This window comes from Malania oleifera, chromosome 10 (genome assembly GCF_029873635.1).
Source record: "Malania oleifera isolate guangnan ecotype guangnan chromosome 10, ASM2987363v1, whole genome shotgun sequence".
Taxonomy (NCBI): Eukaryota; Viridiplantae; Streptophyta; class Magnoliopsida; order Santalales; family Ximeniaceae; genus Malania; species Malania oleifera.
In genome coordinates, this window is record NC_080426.1 from 58,552,512 (window position 1) to 58,574,530 (window position 22,019).

The 22,019-nt window shown below is 35.9% G+C and overlaps 1 protein-coding gene across 1 annotated transcript; it reads left to right on the top strand.

Moving 5' to 3' along the window:
* The first annotated feature begins 7,311 nt into the window (after positions 1-7,311).
* LOC131166422 (UV-stimulated scaffold protein A homolog) lies at positions 7,312-13,236 on the top strand. The gene is made up of 2 exons (XM_058124957.1): positions 7,312-7,627; positions 10,971-13,236. Exons 1-2 carry the CDS (start codon positions 7,427-7,429, stop codon positions 12,729-12,731), a joined length of 1,962 nt encoding a protein of 653 aa, XP_057980940.1. The 5' UTR covers positions 7,312-7,426; the 3' UTR covers positions 12,732-13,236.
* The last annotated feature ends 8,783 nt before the right edge of the window (positions 13,237-22,019 follow it).

A 22,019-nucleotide genomic window follows, 5' to 3' on the forward strand; every position in this document is an offset into this window, starting at 1 on the left:
TCTAGAATATTGGGCATTTTGAGTTTGAATTTGGGTTATTGAATTCAGGGTTCGGGTAAGCGTCACGCGTGTAATTTCGAGACCTTACAAGCATAATTTAGGAAACCAGGTAAGGGTGTTAAATATTAGTTTAAATGTTAATTTGGAGTATATGGAGCCTAACGAAGGTTATATGAGTATTATTTTTTGGAAATGAGTTAATTAATTTGGGAAATACGCGAATTATTGGATTTGAGTTTTGGGTGCCAGAGGCGTAGGATCTAGGTTTTAACAAAACTCTCAGTAAGCTAGGTAAGGAGAATAAATTATAGCAGTCTTTTGATATTATCGATTAAATAAATATGAGAAAAATAAAGCTATGGTATTTTCCTTGTGAAATTAATATATTATGAATATTAGACAAAAACTGCGTGGCATATGACACATATTGAAAAATGTGAAATAAAATTATGAGTAATTTATGAGAAAATGAAATGAGAATTATTGATATATTGGTGGAAAATAATGAAATGTGGTATTTATATGTGAATAGAAATGATTTGTATGAAAATGAGATTGTGCAAATTATTGATATGGGTAATTTGAAAAATATTGAAATACGTGAAACACGATATATACTATTATAAGGTGATGAAATGTGCACAGAAAATGATGAGAACATTTTTATTGAGATGAATTAAGATATACTGATATAAGATTAATAGTGTATATTGATATGAAAATACTGAAATGTGAAAATAAAAACGTGAATTCTAAAACGTATATATTTATTGTGAATACTGGGGAAATGTGAACATTGCAAAATGCGACAACTGCAATGGGATCATTGAAATATGATTGATGAAATGCCAATACCGTATAATGATTGTGGGTATGTGGTAATGATAACCCTAATGGATGGTTATGGAAACCCTAATGATGGATTGCGATATTGAGCACAGTACCGTTGCTAGTGGTGTAGTGCAACCACACGAACTCTTAGAGTGTGTTGAGTTGTTGTGCCCCCTAAGTCCGGATCAGGGCTATAGGTCAGCCAGTCGTACTATAGACGCAAGATATGTGATATGATATTTTGATATAACTAGGTCAGCCAACCGCAGTTAGATCCAGCCTTCGGGTCGCACAACCTTGACCATGGGGGAAAGCATGGCATGGAAAGGAAGATCCTCAGGGTAGCCATAAGTTACAGACGTGATGTTGGTACTAGATACCAAGGATACTCATAAGCCGAATAGTGAAATGGAAATGGAAAGTGAAAGAACGATAAAATGGGCTAAAATGAGAAATGAAAGAAATAATGGAAAATGAGAAATAGAGAATGATAAAATTGAGAAATTGATCCGTGTGAGTTAATAATATAAATAATTGAGGCGAAGTGAAACTCTCCGCCTGAGGGCTTACTGAGTAAGATGAGTGCCTTGAAAGGTATCAGATGTGGTCATACCTAGATGCATAACGTGTTAAGGCAGAGAGAAGCTACTCGTATAAGCGGGTAATCTTCCCTATTCTCAGGAATTTCGCGGGTAAATATGTGTTGGAAATGAATGAACTTGAGAAATGGTTTTAAAACTTATAAAAGCTTGTGTTGTATATCTATGTGATTATGAGAATGTGTATATCAGTGTATTTTCTCAAATGAAATGATGATTTGAAAAGTAAAATGTGTTATAACTGAACTCATATTGCCACACACTATAAATAATTTATTCCTTCTTACTGAGATGTGTCTCACCCAAATTATCTAAATTTTTTAGGGAACAGAGATAGGCCGGGTGATAGAGCTCCAAGACCGTAGGGAGTTGAGACCCTGATACACAAGGCGAGTTCTTGGACTAGGGTGGTGTAATTCCCCTAGGGTTGTGTTGTATTTGGGTATGTGATGGTAACGTATATATATGTATTTTCATACTCTAGGTATTGTATTCTAATTGTTATGTATATATCATCTTCTGCTATTAGGTTGTATAAATGAAATGACTATTTACCTGGTACCTAATGCAGGTTAGGTCATATGGGTGGTAACCGGATTGTTGACGTGGCCGATTTGTGAATATTATTGATGATGTATGAATATTTATTATTTATTTATAAAAAAAAATTGATACGAAAATCAGGGTGTCACAGCCAATTTGTTCCGGCTGGTCATCAATGGATGTGAATGGACATCATACTGGCAACAGTATAGCTGTGAGGCTTCGGTTATTGTAGGATATCGTGTGCTTGAGTGTGACGACACTGACCGTATATTTGGTATCATATGTACTGGAACTAAATTGTGAAAATACTAGAACTGTATCGTGTTATGTTTTATACTAAAATAACACTTGTATGCCACACACTGGTATAACTTGCTTTCTTCCTTACTGAGAGGTGTCTCACCCCGAATATACAAATATTTTTCCTGTCCTTCGGGTAGCCGAAACTAGCATCTTAGCGTCCGAAAGCGTGGGCGTCGGTTAGCTACATTTAGTACTTGTGTAAGTATGGGTTTTGTAATCGGATTGTTAGTATTGGGTTTCGTAGACACTTGAAGTATGTATTGTATTTTGGGAACATATATTTCCAGTTATGTATAGACTCTGGTATGGTATGGTGTATGTATAGAAAGAACAATTCCGCTGCGTATTTGATGAGTATGGATATGTATGTGAATGTGTATAGGAGTGTACATGTACCTCACGGGGTCGGATCCTCATTCAGTATAGTATCATCTATGTTTTAAATGATACAGAAATAGGTTAGGTTACTAAAATCACATCTGGGACCCATCCGCGGGTTCAGGGCGTGACATAAGTACTGGTCCTTTGCCAGGTAGTTATTTTAGGTTAAGTAGACAACCGGGGTATGTTATGTATTTTGGGGAAACAAATCCTGTTTGTAAAGACTCTAGTATGATTTTATGAATGGATTAGGTTGAATTTTCTGCTGCGTATATACTGTGTATGTGATGATGGATAGGGTATACGTGAACCCTACAGGGTCGGACCCTTATATTGCGTAGTATCATGGGTGTTGTATGGTACAGGGACATGTTAGGTTACTAAATCACACCCTGGGACCCATTTCCAGGTTTGAGGCATGACATATTGTGTGTGCACTGTTTTATATTTTTGCATTTTATTTTCTTGCACATATATGTTATATCAGATATATTGTGTTTACTGCGCTAAATTTAATTTTTGTATATTTTATATATCTGTTGAATTGGTATATACTTAGACAGACCTTAGGTTGTGTATATACTGCTGCTGGTTAGTCGAACTTAGGAAGAAAACTTTAAAAGTCCAATTCATCCCCCTCTTGGGAATACACTAATTCCAACACCGTCAACGATTTTAGACGGGCTAAGGGCCTTTAAGTGAGAGGAAGCTTAATTTTTTTTATATTTCTTCACTTCCCCAATTTGGTTTTTTTTCCCTTTCTCTCTCTCCCCCTTTCTTTAATTCATGTCTCACTCTCTCTTTCTCCCAAATTCTCTCCACTCTTGCTCTCCTATCTTCCCTCTCTCTTTCCTCTCAACTTGCCAACTCCTCTTTCCTCGGCAAGGGTTAAGGAAACTAGGGTTCGTCTTCCGAACATTGTAAGCACAATTTCGGGAACGTGGTAAACCTATCTTCGGGAATAGGTAAGGGGATTAGATTATGTCAGTTTATTTTGAAAATGAATCGATTAAACTTAAGTTTGTGGATACAAGAATATTATATAAGATTTTTTGAATGAATCAAGCATATGAAATTGATGATTTTGGTTTATTATACACGTATCTGGGAAAGAGTAAAGTAAATAGGGTGATTATCTCCTTTTTCCTGTAAAATATATATATTGAGTTAAATTAAAACTGTAGAGGTGATCATACCCTTATATTCAGAAAAATATACCGAGTATATTATGATGTACTTTCTCCGATCAATTTATTAGATTATGATTTAACACTTAAATAGTGTGACATGAGAATGATTTATTTTTATTGTATAATTAAACCTATTAGAATTTTTATGGTGTTATATGGCGAAAGTTGTGGTATTATACTAATTTCTTGAATTGTTGGGAATAATGCAGATATTGTGAATTGGACGGTTTAATATCGATCCCGTGGATGGTTGGAAAATTGTGAAAATATTATTGCGAACTATGTGTTGAGAAAATGAGATGATTTCACTGTTTTATTATGTAAATTGCAATATATGGTTTAAGAACCCTGATGGACCAAGTGTGTTGAAAGCTCGCTACCGTAGCTATAGAGAAATATAAGTGCAGCCACATTATTGTGGAGGTGTAGGCGATGAATAGTCGATTTGGCCTGAAAAGGGTTGTGTACCCTCCTGGGACTGGACCAAGATGCGGTGGGCAAATCATACTTATAGACATGTTACTTTGACTTAGTCTTGGTTGGCCAACCATGCTAAGTCCAATCTTCAAACTGCACAACCCGATCATGGGGGTTAAACATGAAATTAGTCCAAAAAGGGATGTTCTTCTATGCATATTTGTAAATTTATGTAAACGGGGCCATCTATTAAGCCAAAATTATGTTTTGAAGAAAAATATGTATTTTCAAATATAGGTGTAGGTACAGTTTACAAATGTCATTTCATTTAAGGTTAAATTAATGGTTGTATTTTACTTATACAACAACTCATTTTAGCCACACACTGATAATAACATATTCCTTCTTACTAAGAAATGTCTCATCCCTATAACCATTTCATATTTCAGGACATACAGGGAATCAAGCTTAGTGAGCTTCGAGGCAGGGTTTAGATAATATAGTTTAGAGTTAGTGCTTGTGTAACACTGAATTAAATATGCTTTTGTGCTCCTTGTGATATAATATTGTTACTTGGAGATATCTATGTCATTGTGGTGGTTTAGTGCTCTGGTATGGTATTTGAGGTTTAAATTATTTCCGCTGCTTGCTTTAAATTAAGTTATGGAAAGACGTACCCTGGACCCCACTGGGATCCAGATCGTTACAACTGTGGTATCAGAGACAATATATTTTTGGGGGTGTTATAGTTTTGTTTCTAATTGAGAATCGAACCAAAAAATCGAAAACCAAATAAATAATTACATATATAATTATTTATTTATATAATATTAATATTAACATTGATTTCCACACCATTTGACTTAAAAACATCCACAGCTTCTATACAAAAAAAGGGGGAATTGCACATTCATAGTTTCTTAAAGAGCCCCATATTCACCCAAGCCTAATTTCCCCTGGGCATAATATAGTCAAATTTTAGCCAACTAGGAGGATGAAACCAATATGTGAGTGGAATTGACTTCTCAGGTTCTGGAACTAATATGAAAGCAATAACATTGAAAGGAAAACCATAAAAAATATATTGAGTCATGCTTCAGCTTGACTTTATTCCACTACAACATGATAATGAAAGCAAATGCAAGGAGTAAGCAATTACATCAAGATAAAGAAGAATTTAGTTGCTGCTCATCAAAACCAATGCTCCCACATTATGGTACCATATTCTCAAAGTTGAAAGTTGTTGAAAGGTCAAACACATCAATAGAGGAAGATTACTAGAAAACAAAAACATGTTTATTAACATATCAATCACATGTCTTTCCAATTAGTAGATTTGGATAGAAAACCATACAAGTGTAAAATTTAAGCAGGATGTTGTAAACCCTATATCATTTCTTTCTAGCAAGGAAGGAAAAGAAAGACAAAGGAGCAATAGAGAAACAAAAAATTCTTTCAAAGAATATCCGTTTTAGAGCATCTCTTTAAATAAATTTAAGACCAGCTGCGGGAATCAATGTGAGTGTTTCTTTCCTGACAATTTATGGGAAAAAAGGATTCATGTTACCAAGGGATAAAGCCTTTGTTGAGTTTAGTTTGGACAAGAATTGATAGTTATTCACCCTTGTGGTGTATTTGTATTGAACTAATAAATATAATAGATTAGGCTCTTATATCATAATCCACCTTAGATATCTGTTAACTAATAAACAGATGGTTCACATGGGGAAAAAACCAATTTTCGTATCATGTAAGTAACAAGCAGGCTAAGTGACATAATGGAAATGAGTTCTAAAGTCAAATGGGGCCATGGCATTGGTTATGTTCTCCTCCCCTTCACCAGAGCTTTACGAGATGATCCGTTAGATTATGTTTGTGAAGCTAAGGCCACTATGGATTGAAAGAAACATTCTTTTGAAGCTATGTGCACATTTCGCTTTGCTGACTCAATTATTAAGTTCCTTGGCATTAAACCAACATTGTGCGGCTGCAAGAACAAATATTTTCTTAACCGAAGTAGCATTTTCTAATCTTTGTGATATTAGTGCTCCATTTTCGTGTACTAATATTTCATTGAAAAGCCAATTGAAACAAGCTATTTTGACTTGAAATCTATCCCCCTTTCTTCCCCTAAAAGTTTGCAACGAACGGAACCTAGAGAAAAATTTCCCCCTCAAGTAATTCCAACCAAGCGACTAAAAAATGGGGAAAAGTATCAATCTTTAACCCCACATGTACAAATTTGAAACAGATTCGACCAAATTTCTAATAATTTCTACAAGATCTCCACCAGCATTTTCATAGTAGCAACTGTAAAACCCTTGACCTTTAGTTGGTAACATCTACATGATCACTCAATCGAAAAAATAAAATCAAACAAACAAATTACAAACGGATAACAAGCCATCAAATACCTCATCAGATCATGCTCATCTCATCAATTTCAGCGTCGAAGCCTTTTGATCGCGATTCACGAAGCAATTATGAGCCAAAACGATGAAAGCATTGATCGCTTGATTCTTAAGCCGCGGAAGAGAGTCAGATACGAAGCATCCGAACGGATGGAAGGATGGATCAAACTATAAAGGGAATAAAGAAATAAAAAAGAGATAAAAAGATTGATTCTTCTTCTTTGAGAGACAAAAATAGTTATTAAAGAGACAGAAATTTTTCGTGACGTGCTATTAGTGTGCAGCGCACAATTAGATGTGGTGGAAAACCGACTTTCCAAAAGTCGTTTGTCATACTTTATTATTATTATTATTATTATTATTATTATTATTATTGGCTTGTTTTAGTGACTTCGTGTTGCTAGTCAGCTATCTCATTGCTAGACACTTGTGTTGACGGGAAGGTTCTCAAAATTTTTTTTTAATACCAAACTGTCACTGTACATATTTGTGTTTTTTCTTTTTTCTTTTTCTTAATAATTTCGTTAAAAATTCGTAATATTCTCAACCCATCTCTTTAAAAAAAAAAAAAAAATTATTATTATTATTTTTAAAATATTTTTTCCAGATTTTCACGAGTATATCGCCGGAACGCGAAAAATGTAAAAACGAAAACACGAGAGTCTACTTTACGACCCGAAAACGATTTGCGGGAGAACCGAAAGCGTTTTTAGTAAAACATTGCATCGAATCGATCAACCTCAGGACGATGATGGAGGAGGAGGAGGGTAGAGAGGGAGGAGGAGGAGGAAAGGTTTGTGCGCTGATAGAGAAGGCGACGAATTCCTCTGCGCCGGAGGTGGACCCTCGGCTTCTTAAGTCCATCAAATCCCTAGTCCGCTATTCGGATTCGGAGCTTCGACTCGCCGCCCAGACCTTGATGTCCCTCATGAAGCGAGACCATTCTCAGGTACTGCTCCTTTATCCTTCTTTGCTTAAAAATCTCTGAAGCTATGGTGTTGACCGTTTCGCCTGCCTGCTTTTGAACTACTGCTAGAAAAATAGTTGGATTTTCTTAAACTATAATTTTTATAAATTTAATTTTTAGGAAACGATAGGAGAATTTCAACATTTTATGTTAAATGTCTAAGAAAAGACGAAACTTTAAACCAGTTTAACTGATAGAAGCTCTTTGCACATATAATTCTAGTAAACAATGTTGATGAAATTTCCATGATTTCTGGCAGTCTGTGAATAGAGGAAAATTGGATTGGGTCTTATTGATACAAACTATGAATTTTGATTCTATTGAATAATAGTTGGTGACTTTTTTTTTTACATTTTATAATGGGCTTAGGACATTGTCTTTGCTAGAAATATTTGCTACCGCCGTTGTAATTTTAATTTTATGTGAACGGTGATTGGATTTTTTTTATTTATATTTTTATGGTAAAGTTAATACAAGTAAGATGAATAATGGTATTGACAGAGTCCTTTTGGAGGAAATATTTCTCCCACCTTTGTTCCAAAAATTTATGCAAATTATAGGGCTTTTGTAATGTAAACAAGTCAATTTAAGTCTTCTCTACAATTCGTGCTACTTACAAACTTGGTAGCGTTTTTGTGCTATCCCTTTGTTTTATGATGATTTTACACAACCATGTTCTTGAGGTGGCTAAGGACATTCTAAGCTTTTTCATGAGAGGAAGTTTCATTTGTGGGCATGGGTTTGCTGCTTCTTGGCATAATCTTTGTCTAGCTACCCTCAATGCCAACTGCCAAGCCCAAGCGGTTCATCGTTTTTGTCTCAGTTCCACCACGGGCTGATATTAATTTAAGAACGCGTATGATCATGTTTTTTGGGGGTTTTGTTAGTACGATTGTTTTGAGATGGGGTTGTGAACTTGGGATAGTGGACTAGAGGTTGTCTCACACCATCAATTTTTGCGTTAGTATGAATGTTATATCTGTTGTATTTGTCCCTATTTAAGAACCCTATGGGGTTGACTTGTAAGATAGAAAATTTAAAAGGAGGACTTTTGATGGCTGGAATAGGGGATGGGAATAGAGATCAGCTAGCAAGTTCTAACAAGGTTTGTAGGACTAGAAGAGAGGGAGGTTTACAGTTAGAACCTAACTCCCTCTTCACAAGGTTAGTTGTAGTTAGCATGGGCTTCAATAGAACATATGGATGCTAGAGATGGAGGAGCTGTTATTGATGTGAGTTCTTGGAAGTTTGTTTCTAAGGGATATCATCTCATTTTTGTAGAGTTGGGAATGAGGAGGGGGTTTACTTTTGGGAGGATCATTGGGTTGGGGTGTATTCCTCTAGTTGATTGCTTACCCTTCTTCTTCATTTACCTAGCCTTCAAAATTTTTCAAGTTCTGGTTTCTTCAAGTGTGGAGCTGTGGAATTTTCATTTTGTGAGGAATTTGAACAAGAGAGAGACGAATAATCTATTTCCTTTGTTGAAAATGCTGGGTTCTTTTCTTGGCTCTTTGGGAAGGGATAAATGGAGTTGGACTTTGGATACCTCTAGGAACTTTTCTTGAGATATTCCTTTTTCTGCTCATATTTTAATGATTTTCCTTTTCTATTGCATCTTTTTGCTTTAAAGCTCCCCTATCAAATAAAAAAGTGATGCAAGAAAGGATCATGGAATTACAGCCACCAAATAATTTGAGAGAGAGGGAGGAGAGGAGAGGGAGGAGGAAGGAGAAGGAAGAAGGAAGAGAAAGAAGGAGATATAGTGGGATTGTGGGAGAATCACACGTTAACTTTTAATTCAAATTCCACAATAACCACCTCTTGCATGCCTTTCACACACACTAGTTTTAAGAAAGCCTATAATACAAAGAAACTACACATGTTTCCCGAAAGATGCATGCAATTGAAACCAAATTTCTAAAATACGCAAATATTACAAACAAGCTTCCAAAACACATAATCCTAGTACAAGCAAGCATACACACACAATGACCTACTAATTAACTAAGAACATTTGGGTTTGGGACCCAACAATCTATTGACCCTATTCTTTGGAATTGGCCTCTGAATTGGGTCAAAATGATCCATCCAGATACCTGCTTTCCATCCTACATAAAAAATCGTAGACTTGGACTGCAGTTCTCAATAAAATAAAGACTAATGATTTGTTTCATAGGACAAAATAAAACAAAGCACGGTCTCCTAATGCATGTGCTTTGTTAGACCGTGCTTTGTTATTGGAATGGGGAGACTTGTTCTCACTCGTTTTTGCCCTTCCCTCTTTGTGGAGTATTTGGTTTTTGGAGAACTGTGGGTTTGTCCATCATCTTTGAAGAGTTTGTCTTCTTTACTTTATAGCTCTTGGAAGAAGGAGAGGAAGGCTCTTTGGATGTGTGTCGTATTTGCAATTGTTTGGTGTATTTGGTTGGAGTGTAATGCCAAAATCTTATGAGATTCTGTCACAGCTGCTAGTGTTGCTTGGAGAAGTATGGTCTTTCTCACGTTGCTTTAGTGCTCTACAAATGGTTTTGTAGAGTGATCTCATTGGAGGATTTGTGGAGAGATCGGGTAGCTTTGATTATTAACCTTTTTGTTTGTTGTCTGGATGATATCTTGTCCTCTTTATGTATCTTTCTTATTTATTCTTTTTTCTTTTAAGAATATGCTTTCTTTGTCAAATAGTAATAATGACAATAATAATTGCGAAAAAAATTCATTTGGTTGACACTAGACTCAACTCAACTCAAAATAAATAACAAATCAATGTACCCAGTGATAAATAAATAAATAACAAATCAATATGATAAAAATAGCATTTGTACATGTGGGCCAAGATTTGAGAGTTTGAAATTAGATTTTAGGAGGGGAGACATGCAGAGCTGCTGTCTTGCAAGTGCAGTGTGCAGCTGCATTGAATATGAGGCAGAGATGAGGAAGGGAGCAAGACAGAGAGGGTGAGGAAGAGATTGCTCTGCCTTGCCGATTGGATTTCCTTCCAATTTCTTAAAATTTTAAAACAATCCCCCACATTTTGTATGTTTGGACTTAGATTCCATGCTGTGGCAAGTTGGGTGGGTGCAATCCCGAAAAACCTGCTGCTTTAAGATTTTTGTTCACCACAAAACTGTACAGTGCTCTATCTATTTAATGTAAAGTGTTCTGCTTTTGTTGTGATTGTCCATATGGCACTGCTTTGCTGTCCTTTTAGTTGTATGCATCTTTATTTAACAAAGAAACATTGTTGCTAGTCCCATGCCATTTTTCCTTGGTGGAAATAAAATAATATTGTGGAATAGAAAATTTTAACTTATAATGTGTTTTGCAGGTGCGGTACCTGGCACTTCTCATAATTGATGAACTGTTCATGCGGTCAAAGCTTTTCAGAACTCTCCTCGTTGTGAACTTAGATCAGTTACTGAGTTTAAGTGTTGGATTTAGGAGAAACCTTCCGCTCCCTGCTCCTCCTGCTGTTGCATCTGTTTTGCGGTCAAAGGCGATCGAGTTCTTAGAGAAGTGGAATGCTTCATTTGGGATTCATTATAGACAACTCAGACTAGGATTTGACTACCTGAAAAACACTCTTCGGTTCCAATTTCCTAATTTACAGGCAAATTCTGCTCGAATTCAGCAGCAAAGAAGGGAAAGGGAGATGAGGTCAAAAGAGATATTATTGAGCAAGTTTGAAACACTCAAGGGAAATATTTCTTCCATCAAGGATGAAATACAGTCAACAATTGGTGAGATTGCGGAATGTTTGGACATTGTGCATGCTAAAGATGAAGTTATCCCACTGGCGCCCATTGATGATGAAGAAATTGAGGAGTTCCGAAGTTCTGAACTGCGGCAGATTCGTCTTGATTCACTTAAAGAAGGGGAAAAGGTTCATGAGAATAGTGATAATAAAGTGGTTTTTGATGCATTGAGAGAGCAATACAAGCTGCTAGTGACAAGGCATTTGGTTTCAGTGCAGGAATGGATTTCTGTTCTTGTAAGAGTTGAAATAGCAGACAAGAGATTTAGAGATTCCACATTAAAAGAGTTCATTGATATCCGAAATCATATCCAATCTGTGAAGAAGAAGTGTGAAGAATCTGGCTGTGTTCTTCCTAATGCTATTAATAATGAGGAAGAAGATATCTGGGAGGAGGGTAAGATTGAACCTTTTAAGAATGGGAGCTCAACTGTACCCAGCAAGCAAATTGAAGATCTTCCCATGGTCAGAATGTCAAATGAGGTGCAAAATGGAACTCCTGAGCATGGGAATAAAGTGCCAAATGGCAATGAAATGCTGGATCGTGAATGTTGTGGATCTGATTCAAACTCTTTGAGGGGTAAGCTTTTGGCTGAAGCTCCTGTCATGAAGTGGGGCTCTTTCTTGGATAACTGGGGTTTGAACCGGGACATTCTGGCTAATCAGAGGGGATTAGAGCTAGAAGGTCATTGGGGTCGAGTGGACAATGATGCGGTTATTCCTGCTGAGAAAATTGCAGAGTTAAATGTTCAGACAACTCTTTACAAAGAAGAGCATGTTGAAATACAACCATGCCGAGCCCCTTTGGGCAAAGGGAGGCTTTGTCAAAGAAGAGATTTGAGAGTTTGCCCATTTCATGGGCCCATCATACCTCGAGATGATGAAGGAAAACCAATTTACGAGAGCTCTTCAACGGACATAATAGATCTTGATGTGGGGAATAATTTAGTGAATAAGTTGGCTAAGCAGGCAGTTATGAATGTTAGAGATAGAGATAAAGAGGCAGCAAAGAAGAGAGAATATGATAAGCAGTCTTTGAAACGCGCAAAGCTTGCAAAGGTTAGGGAACACAATGATGCAGTTTTACGTGAAGCTGCCTTGGCTTCAACTTCAAGATCTGCAGTTGTTGTGGAAGATTTGGAGGCAATGAAGGCAGAGAAATCCTCCAACAGGAAAGAGAAGCAAACCCTAGCATCCATGTTGCGTAAGAAGGTGACTAGAAAAGATAGGTTAGGTCAAAGGCTTTTGAATACTCGAGCAAGGGATTCAACAAGAAGGCAGCTGACACTGGGTGAGGATTCAAAGTACAGGGAAGCTTTCCCAAATCAATGGTAGATGGGTACTTCCATGTCTAGCTATAAGGCTTTCTAGGAGAATTGGCATTCCATGGATGCATGTGCTGCTAATGGAGCATCATTTGCAGGATATTTTATGAGGTTACGGTTTCCTTGATCAGTTTTGAATGAGTATTTTCCTGTCAAGCGAAAGGGCTTTCTTGGAGGTGGTTGTAGTGGAGAGATTGTTTATGGTTCATTCTTGCCATGCAAAAGTCTAGAAAACAAAAGGAAAAGGAAGATTGAGGATGTGAGGCATTGCCAGTTGTTATGTCTGATGTAACTGAAAAGTATTGCCATTCAGTTTTTATGCTGTTGACATAGATGCAATTTAGGCTTTGAGGAAAGTGGAATATTTGAAGGAAACAGTATGAGGGTTGCTGTTGTACATGTATAAGTTGTCTTTTATAATTTACCCTTTCTTAGATTTTATTCAATGCAGATAAATAAATGTGAAGCTTGTTTGTATATTAATAATAAATAACCATGAATTGTTTTCCTCTGAATTTTTAACCGTCAGAATTTTCAAGGCTTTTTTTCTTCTTTTTTTGACACAAGAACAACTTCTTTCCCCAAGTTTTTTGTTTTTCTGTATTTTTATATATGTATGCACACATGCAAGGTAATGTAAATAAGCATGGCCATCATGCGCATGCAGCATTTTTGATATTTTTCTTTTTTCCTCCTGTTTTCCACTCACTGCTTCTGTCCATTGAGTCTTGCCTCATCCCCCCTCCCCTCTCTCTCCAGAAGCTGATATCTCACCAATTTGTTCTATATCTACGTTTCTTTCTTGGGACAGATTTCTTTCTCCTGTGCAGGACTTGCAGGTATGATGGGTAAGATTTGTGAAAATATACAGCGGCAACAATACCTTTTTGTTCTCTTGTTGCTTCTGTGCAAGTTGTGATTGGCATGATCTTGTGTCCTTGTATATGTGGCGGCATTTTTGTGTCCTTGTGCACATGACAGCATGAAGATCAATTCAGACGCTGGGCACAATATGAATGCTTGATGTTGCTGCATTAATGTGTTTTGGGTTGTCAATAGCTTGATCTATTCTGGAAAATCGCAGTCGTGGTTCATTGTCTGCTGTCCCTTGAAAAGTGAAGGCGGAGGTCAGATTCTTTAGCCTTTTGGTAGTCCTCTGTTCTGCCATGCAGACTGCTTAAGTGCCTATTAAATTGTTAATTTCATGATTTAGGGGTGTTTCTTTTCTAGTGAACTTTTTATTTTATTGTAATAAGCTTTTTTACGTTTGGATATTTTTGTGTTACTGGTTTTGCTTCCCTCTCATCCCTAGTTTCTTTTTTTCTTTCTGTCCCCTCTCTTAGGTGGTGGGGTCGGGTGGAATGGTGTTTGTTGAGGTTGGCTTTTGCTCTCTCTGTCTCTGGTTGTTCCTGTCCATATTCCTCTAAATTTTTTTTTTATTTTACTAACAAAATAAGTAATGGTAGCAAAGCTCATTCCATGTGCACTGTTTATATCCAAAACCTTTTTTAGGAAGAATTAATCACCAATATATTAATAGGCAGGATAATAAGCATAACAACCTTCAGAGTACGTAGTAGAACAGGCTAGCTGAAAATTGCATCAGCCAACCAAAGATTCACCAAACTACTGGCAGGGACAGCTAGCTAGACTAATCTGCAGCCAAGAATTTAAAACCTTTCACCCCCGAGCATCTTGTTTTAATATCCAATACTACTTGTCTTGCTGCAAACATATCAGCATTATCAGATATTCCTTCAAATATGAGTGAATTCCTTGCTTTCCAGCTATATAATATTGAAGCTGTCCGTATCCACTTGCATATATTGTCATAGCATGTACTACACATGGAGGATAACCACTTCAGATTATCTTCCCAATGAAGAGAAGCCCCGTGAATGTTAAATTTTGCATTAGCTGCCCTATAGGCCTGCCCAAAGCTGGACAATTGAAAAACAGATGATCTCGTCTCTGTGCATGACGAACAAATTTTACACATAGGATCTGATAATCTGCACCATTTAGCAACCTTCTCTAGTGTACTTGCCAACATGCTATGAAAGAAAAACTTAGGAATGTAACACTCAAACCACAGGGAACTAGCCCAATCTGCAGGATTTTTCTGTCTCAAATAGCCTCCCTAGCTAAAAAAGCATTTGATGTTAAGTCCCAATAAATTCTATCTTCAACTCATTTTAGGGGAAAAATTAGGTGCAGACCTTAAGTCAGCCACATTTGCTGACAGCCTTCTTGGCCATTTCCAGCAGTTCTCTTCTACAATGGAACTGATTTTTAGAGTTTATTATTAGTCCAAGCTAACAACAACAACAACAAGCCTTAAGCCCCACTAAGTGGGGTCGGCTACATGAATCCTTCTCCACCAATTCACCCAATCCAAAGCATTTTCCTCCATTAGATTAAGGGCTATTAAATCCTTTGTACTACTTCATTCCAAGTTATTTTAGGCCTACCCCTATCTCTTTTCATGCCAGAAACCATAACTAACTCACTCATCCTCACTGGTGCTCTACCAGACCTGTGTTTCAAATGCCCAAACCATCTAAGTTGCCACTCTCTTATCTTGTTTTCAATTGTTGCTATGCCTAATTTATTGTGTATATGTTCATTTCTTACTTTATCTTTTAATGTTAAACCACTCATCCACCTTAACATACGCATTTTAGCAACTTTCATCTTTTGTACATGTTATTTCTTAGTTGCCTAGCATTTTCTGAACCATAAAGCATAGCTGGCCTTATAGCTGTCTTATAAAACTTTCCTTTATTTTAAGGGTATTCTACGATTACACAACACACCTAACGCACTCCACCATTTTGCCCAACTTGTCTTAATTCTATGTACTACATCTTCTTCAATGTCCCCTTCACCTTGCATAATAGATCCAAGATCTATCAATGTTATTGATCTCTTGACTACCCAGTTTAATGTTCTCTCTATTGCTACTCACCTTACTGAAATTACATTTCATATATTCTGTTTTATTCCTACTTGTCCAAAAATTTTTAGACTCTAATATGTGGCTCTCCAAAATTCTTGTTTAGATTCCACTCTGTTTCTACTATCATCAATTAACACAATATCATTTGCAAACATCATACACCAAGGTATCTCATTGTGGACATTCCTAGTAATTTCATCAATTACTAAAGTAAAAAGATAAGGACTCAAAGTAGAATCTTGATGTAAACCTATTATGATAGGGAACTCTCTAGAATTTTCTCCTACAGTCCTAAAGCTAGTCACTACTGTATCATACATATCCTTAATGACCTCCGTATATCTACTACAAGCTCCCTTCTTTTCTACTACCCACCAAAGCACTTCACTAGGTACTTTATCATACGCTTTATCTATATCATTAAAAACCATATGCAAGTCTTTCTTTTTCCAAAACTTTTTCTTTAAACTTCTTAAAAGATAAATAGATTCTATTGTTAATCTCCCAGGCATAAAACCAAATTGATTTTCTGAAATCTTCGTTTCTAATCTTATTCTATTTTCAATTACCTTTTTCTATAATTTCATCGCATGACTCATAATCTTAATCCCACGATAGTTATTACAATTTTAAGTATCGCCTTTGTATTTATACAAAGGTACTAACGTATTCTCCTCCATTCTTCTAGCATTTTCTTGGTTTTTATAATATTATTGAATAGATTAGTTAACCAAATAATTCCTTTATCCCTTAAACATTCCCAAACTTCAACTGGTATTTTATTTGGTCCTATAGATTTCCCACTCTTCATTTGTCACTTCCAAGTTCAATCTTTCATTTTGGTTTCCATTAAACAACTTATCACTGTTAGTTCAAGCTCTACTGGTAAAATGATTACCATAGTATGTGATAATGGGGCTATGAGCATGCCAATTGTCAAGAAATAGAAAAGTGGGCCTGCCATTACCATTAGAGTACTTAAAATGTGCATGAGCTTGGGATCTAACTTCGAGAATTTGTCTGCTTGTCCATGGGCTCTCTGCTGTAGCCCTAACTTCCCATAAACTCCTCCCTTTTAATTTATATGCATGATTCCAAATCACCCACAGAAAACATTTTGAACAACATAAATGCCAAAGAAGCTTAATTGCTAAGACTTAGATAACTGCTTAAAATCAACGCTTGCTTCTTTCAAAGGTTTACACACTCTTTCTCATTTGACCTTAGAGCTCTGTGAGTTCTAGTGATTTCCCCTCCAAAGGAAACTCTTAAGCCATGTTTGGAGCTTGGAAAACATTAGGGAAAGGAAAGGAAAATTTGAAGGAATACACTTTTTCATATTTGGTTATTACACATCATTAGGATTTGATTTTTCTTAATTTTTAATCATAATTGAATAAATTTTTATTTTTAATAGTATTTTATTTCGAGAGAAAATATGATGAAAAATGAGTTTCCTTCTTATTTTCCTTTCTTTTCTCCAAACAAAATCCTTGATACAAGTGGACCCATGAATTTCCTTTCAAGATCAGTGATGACAGATTGAGGTAGGAAGAGAGCTGAAGCCAAATAACCATAGATGCTTCGTAAAATGGATTTGATTAGTTCGAATCTACCAGCATATGAGAGATATTTATGAGTCTATTTGTGTACCTAACTGAAATTTTCTCTGCTAACATTTGTTACCAAAGGCAAACACAAGTATCTTACAGCAAGTTTACCTTTTGGAAACTATAGAGTTTGTTGTATTTTATTTTCTACATCTTCAAAGATCTGAGAACAGAAAACCAGATTTATCAGGCTTGCATTTCAGACTAGTTAGCTTATAGAGTATATGCATAGTATTCTTTATACTGATGGTAGAATTAAGGTCACCTTGAGCCAAAATCAAGAGATCATTAGCAAAGCAGAAGTTGATAATCCAATCTTCCTATCTCTTTGGTGGAAAGACAAGTTACCATGCATAGTAGAGAACTGAAGCAGTCTTGTAAGCATCTCCATCACCATTAAAAACAGATTTGGAAAATAGGGTCATGTTGCCTTACACCCCTTTGTCCCCTAAAAAATCCATCCATGGAACCATTTATCAAAATAGAGGACGTGGGAGTAGTAATACTCTCCTTACCCGATTAACAAAGTTCTTCGGAGTATCAATACTCCCAAGAAGTTGCAAGTGGAAATCCTAGTGCATTGAGTCAAAAGCCTTCATAATATCTTCCTAGGTCAAAACTTAACGTTAGTATGATAATTGTGCAAAGCTCTTGAGCTAATAGAAGATTATCCTAGATATTTCTCCCTCTTATGAAATCAACATAAGCAACCTTGCAATTTATTAGCCATTATTTTGGTTATGCACTAACGAGCCAAGTTGCTATAAAAAAGATGAAAATTGGGAAATCTATAGAACCAAATAACATTTCAATTGGAGCTTGAAAATGTCTAGGAGATAAAGGAAGTATATAGTTAACTAATCTATCCAACATTATTATAAAAACCAAGAAAATGCTGAAGGAATGGAGAAAGAGCACACTAATACCTATATACCAAAGTGAATGTGATATTCAAAATTGTAATAACTATCAAAGAATTAAACTTATGAGTTATACAATAAAAATGTGGGAAAGGGTAATTGAACAAAGAATAAGAATACAAATGACGGTCTTAAAGAATCATTTTGGTTTTATGTCAAGGAGATTGACGAAAAAAGCTATTTATCTTCTATGGAGATTATGGAAAAGTTCAGGGAAAAGAAAAGAGACTTGCATATGGTTTTTATTGACTTAGAAAGAGCATATGATAGAGTAAATAGGGAACTTCTTTGGTGGATTTTAAAAAAGAGGGGAGAATGATGTTGTTAAGGATATGTGTGATAGAGTAATAACTAGATTTAGGATTGCAGAAGGAGATTTTAGATATTTCCCAATTACAATAGGTGTACATCAAGGTTCAACTTTGAGACCCTATTTATTTATTTGCTTCTATGTAATTTTAGCCATGTAAGAAGAATATCGATGATAAGATTAGACTTGATCTTCAAGAAATCAACTGCACTAGTAGATTTTGATATCTTATATATTATTCAAGCGGAAGGAGAAATGGAAGAGGATGTAGTACATAGAGTCAAAGCATATTGGGTAAAATGGAGGAGTGCTTTGGGTGTGTTATGTGATTGTAGAATACCATTAAAATTAAAAAGAAGGTTCTAAAGAACGGTTATAAGGCCAGCCATGTTGTATGGATTAGAATGTTGGACAACTAAGAAACAACAAATTCAAAAAGTTAAAGTTGCTGAAATGTGAATGCTAAGGTGGATGAGTGGTATAACATCAAATAATAAATTAAGAAATGAACATAATCGCAATAAATTAGGTGTAACACCGATGGAAGATAAGGGAGGGGCAGCTTAGATGATTTGAGCATTTGGAATGCAGGCCAAGTAAGGAGCCAGTGAGGAGGAGCGAACTGGTTATTATTAATGGTACTAAAAGAGGCAGGGTTAGACTTAAGTTAACTTTAAATGAGGTAGTGAGAAGGATTTAATAACTCTTAAGGGAGGGTCAACTTAGAAGATAAAGGAGGGGTGACTTAGATGGTTTGAGCATCTCGATCGCAGACCAAGTAAGGTGCCAGTGAGGAGGAGCAAGCTGGTTATTATTAATGGTACTAGAAGAGGCAGGGTTAGACTTAAATTCACTTGAAATGAGGTAGTGATGTAGAATTTAGTAGCTTTTAAGTTAGTTGAGGGGAACAGCCTCGATTGTATGAATTGGCAGAAAGGATTCATATATTGACCCTACATAGTGGGACTTAAGGCTAGTTGTTGTTGTGTGAACCAAGTTACAATATGCTATAAGCCTGAATCCTTGGGATGTGAAGGATTTTTTTTCTTAAGAACTAGTCTAATGAGAGTAGCATTACCTTATTTTAACTTGGAATCTGAAGAAAAACAAAATTGCAACATATACATCATTTCCCAAAATTTGCCAGCAAAACTTTAAAGAACTTTGCATTGTATCCATAAGGTCTCGGGGACATATCATATGAAAAAGATAACATGGCTGCTTTTACTTCAGTTTTATCAACAGGTTTATTGAGTCTTAACCTTTTCCTCCTGACTGAAATTCAGATCCTTCCTAAAAAAAAACTGGTATTACAAGGTTTATGTGGTACTCCAGTAACTTTGCGTCATACTCCCAGATGAATGAGGAAATCTCCTTAGGGTTATCAATTTTCCTTCCTTCAGCATTGTTCAGTGATTTAACATGAATTCTGATCCTTCTCTAAACTTAGGGCCCGTTTAGTTGTGGAAAACAGTTTTCATTTTCCATTAAAGTTTTTCAAAAATTACAAAAAAGTTAGCTGATTTTTCATTTTTACAACATGTGTATGAAATAAATGAACAACAATAAACAGTTTTGGCACTATTTTCTTGTGGAAATAGTTTTATTTTCCATTTCTAATTTTTCAAATAATTACAAAAATGTCATTTTTTTTTTCCAATTTTCCAAATTTATATAGAAAAGTTGAAAAGCATTTTTTGCTATATTTCTAGATTTCTAACTCTTATTTTGCATATCAGAGCATGGAATGCAGATCTTGAATTTTAATTTGTATTTATTATTTATAAGTTTTCTTCTAAATCCACATAAATTCAAATTCAAGCTCTAAATTCCATGATTCCAAATATTACTTTCTATAATTTTTGGAAAATTGAAAAACAAGTTTTTTTTTGTAATTATTTTGAATCTAGAAATAAAAAATGAAAAATTGTTTTGCACATTTAAACAAACTCTTCATTTTCTACCTTTTTAATATGTATCTTGAAAAACTAAAAAATGAGCCAAAATTTTTATAATTCTCTGGAGAATTAAAAAATGGAAAACGGAAAATGTTCTCCAGAAACTCAGCCAGTTTACCCTTGACTTTTGTTTTAATAGCTCCTCTTCTATAGACAAAAGTTCCATGAGCACTCATCTTAGCTAAAAGAGCCTCAGTATTGCCATTTAGTTGGTAAAGACTCTCTTGTTCTTTGCCAAGTGCTTGCATTGCTGATTTTGGCAGCAGAGTTAGAGAAATTTCTTTTTGTGAAAAGGTTTAAGATTCCCTTTCAAAACTTTTAATTTCTTGTGCAAAACGAACATGTGGGTACCATTATCTATACTTCAAGGAATCTTAACTATTCTTCATTTCTGGTCCAACCGTTCAAAAATCTGAAAGGACATTTCATGACTTGTTGCCCTATCAGCTGATTAAAAACAAGCATAGCAGGACCATGGTCAGATATACCTGGTGGCAAAAACTCTACCTTCAAATTAGGAAAGAAACTATTAAAAGATGGGGAAGTTAGGACCCTGTCCAGTTTCCTAGCTATAAAGTCTTCCTTTTATTAGTCCAAGTAAATAAGGGTCGCATAAAAGAGTAGCTGTTGGAAATGAAAACTATTAGCTCCACACGAAGTTTGTGAATAAGCGATTGTTCTGTCCTATTTCACACAAGAAGACCTTGAAATCATGGACTCCAGCCAATCCTCCAGTAGAAACAGTGTAATACTCGAACAAATCCTTCACAATATCAAGTCACCAAGGACAACCCATGGGATCTCAGCAATTATAAAGGGTCGCCCAGGCCATAAGGCTTCCCACTTTGTGAGGGTAGGGGCAGGGTTGTCACAGTGCACATAGCCTTACCCGTATTTTGTGTGGAGAGGCTGTTTCCTTGGACTTGAACCCTTGACCAACTGGTACAAAAGATCTCAGCAATTATCTTTGCTAGAATTTACAGGTCAGCCCACAAATGTGTTCTTTTCTGCGCCTTAATAGAAGCATGTATAAAAGTAACCCATTCATGTTTTCCTTCAATTTGACACATGATAGAGATGGCTGGTCTAATCTTCCTAACTTCAATAACATTAAGCAAGGGTTACAGCCCACCATACCCTGCTAGTCATCCCATCAATCTCATAGCTATGCATAAAGCCAAGCCCTTTTGGATAGCCTTTAAATCTTTTTGGATTAACTTTGTTCTCATATAAATTAATTATATGAGCTTTATGCAATTTCCAAGGGTTGACCAGCTTCTAAGGGTGCCTATCCTTATTCTTCCTTCGACTTCAGTCAATTTATCCCCCTTCTCCTCAAGGCCACTAGCAGTACTCTGCTGATATTTATCACCATTTTGTCTGCCAACTGTATCTGTGGTCTGCAAGTTATTGTCAGTATAATCAGAAGTCGATCCCAGAATCCCCTACAATTACTTTTCACAAGTCTTGTCCTTCACATTCAGAATTTTATGCGACTTTCCCATTGCTTTGATAGTAGAGCCATATCTAGTGAACCATCC

Coding starts and splice junctions, on each gene's coding strand:
- LOC131166422 (XM_058124957.1), top strand. CDS start 7,427: ATGATGGAGGAGGAGGAGGGTAGAGAGGGAGGAGGAGGAGGAAAGGTT. Junction 7,628..10,970: donor TGAAGCGAGACCATTCTCAG/GTACTGCTCCTT, acceptor TGTGTTTTGCAG/GTGCGGTACCTGGCACTTCT.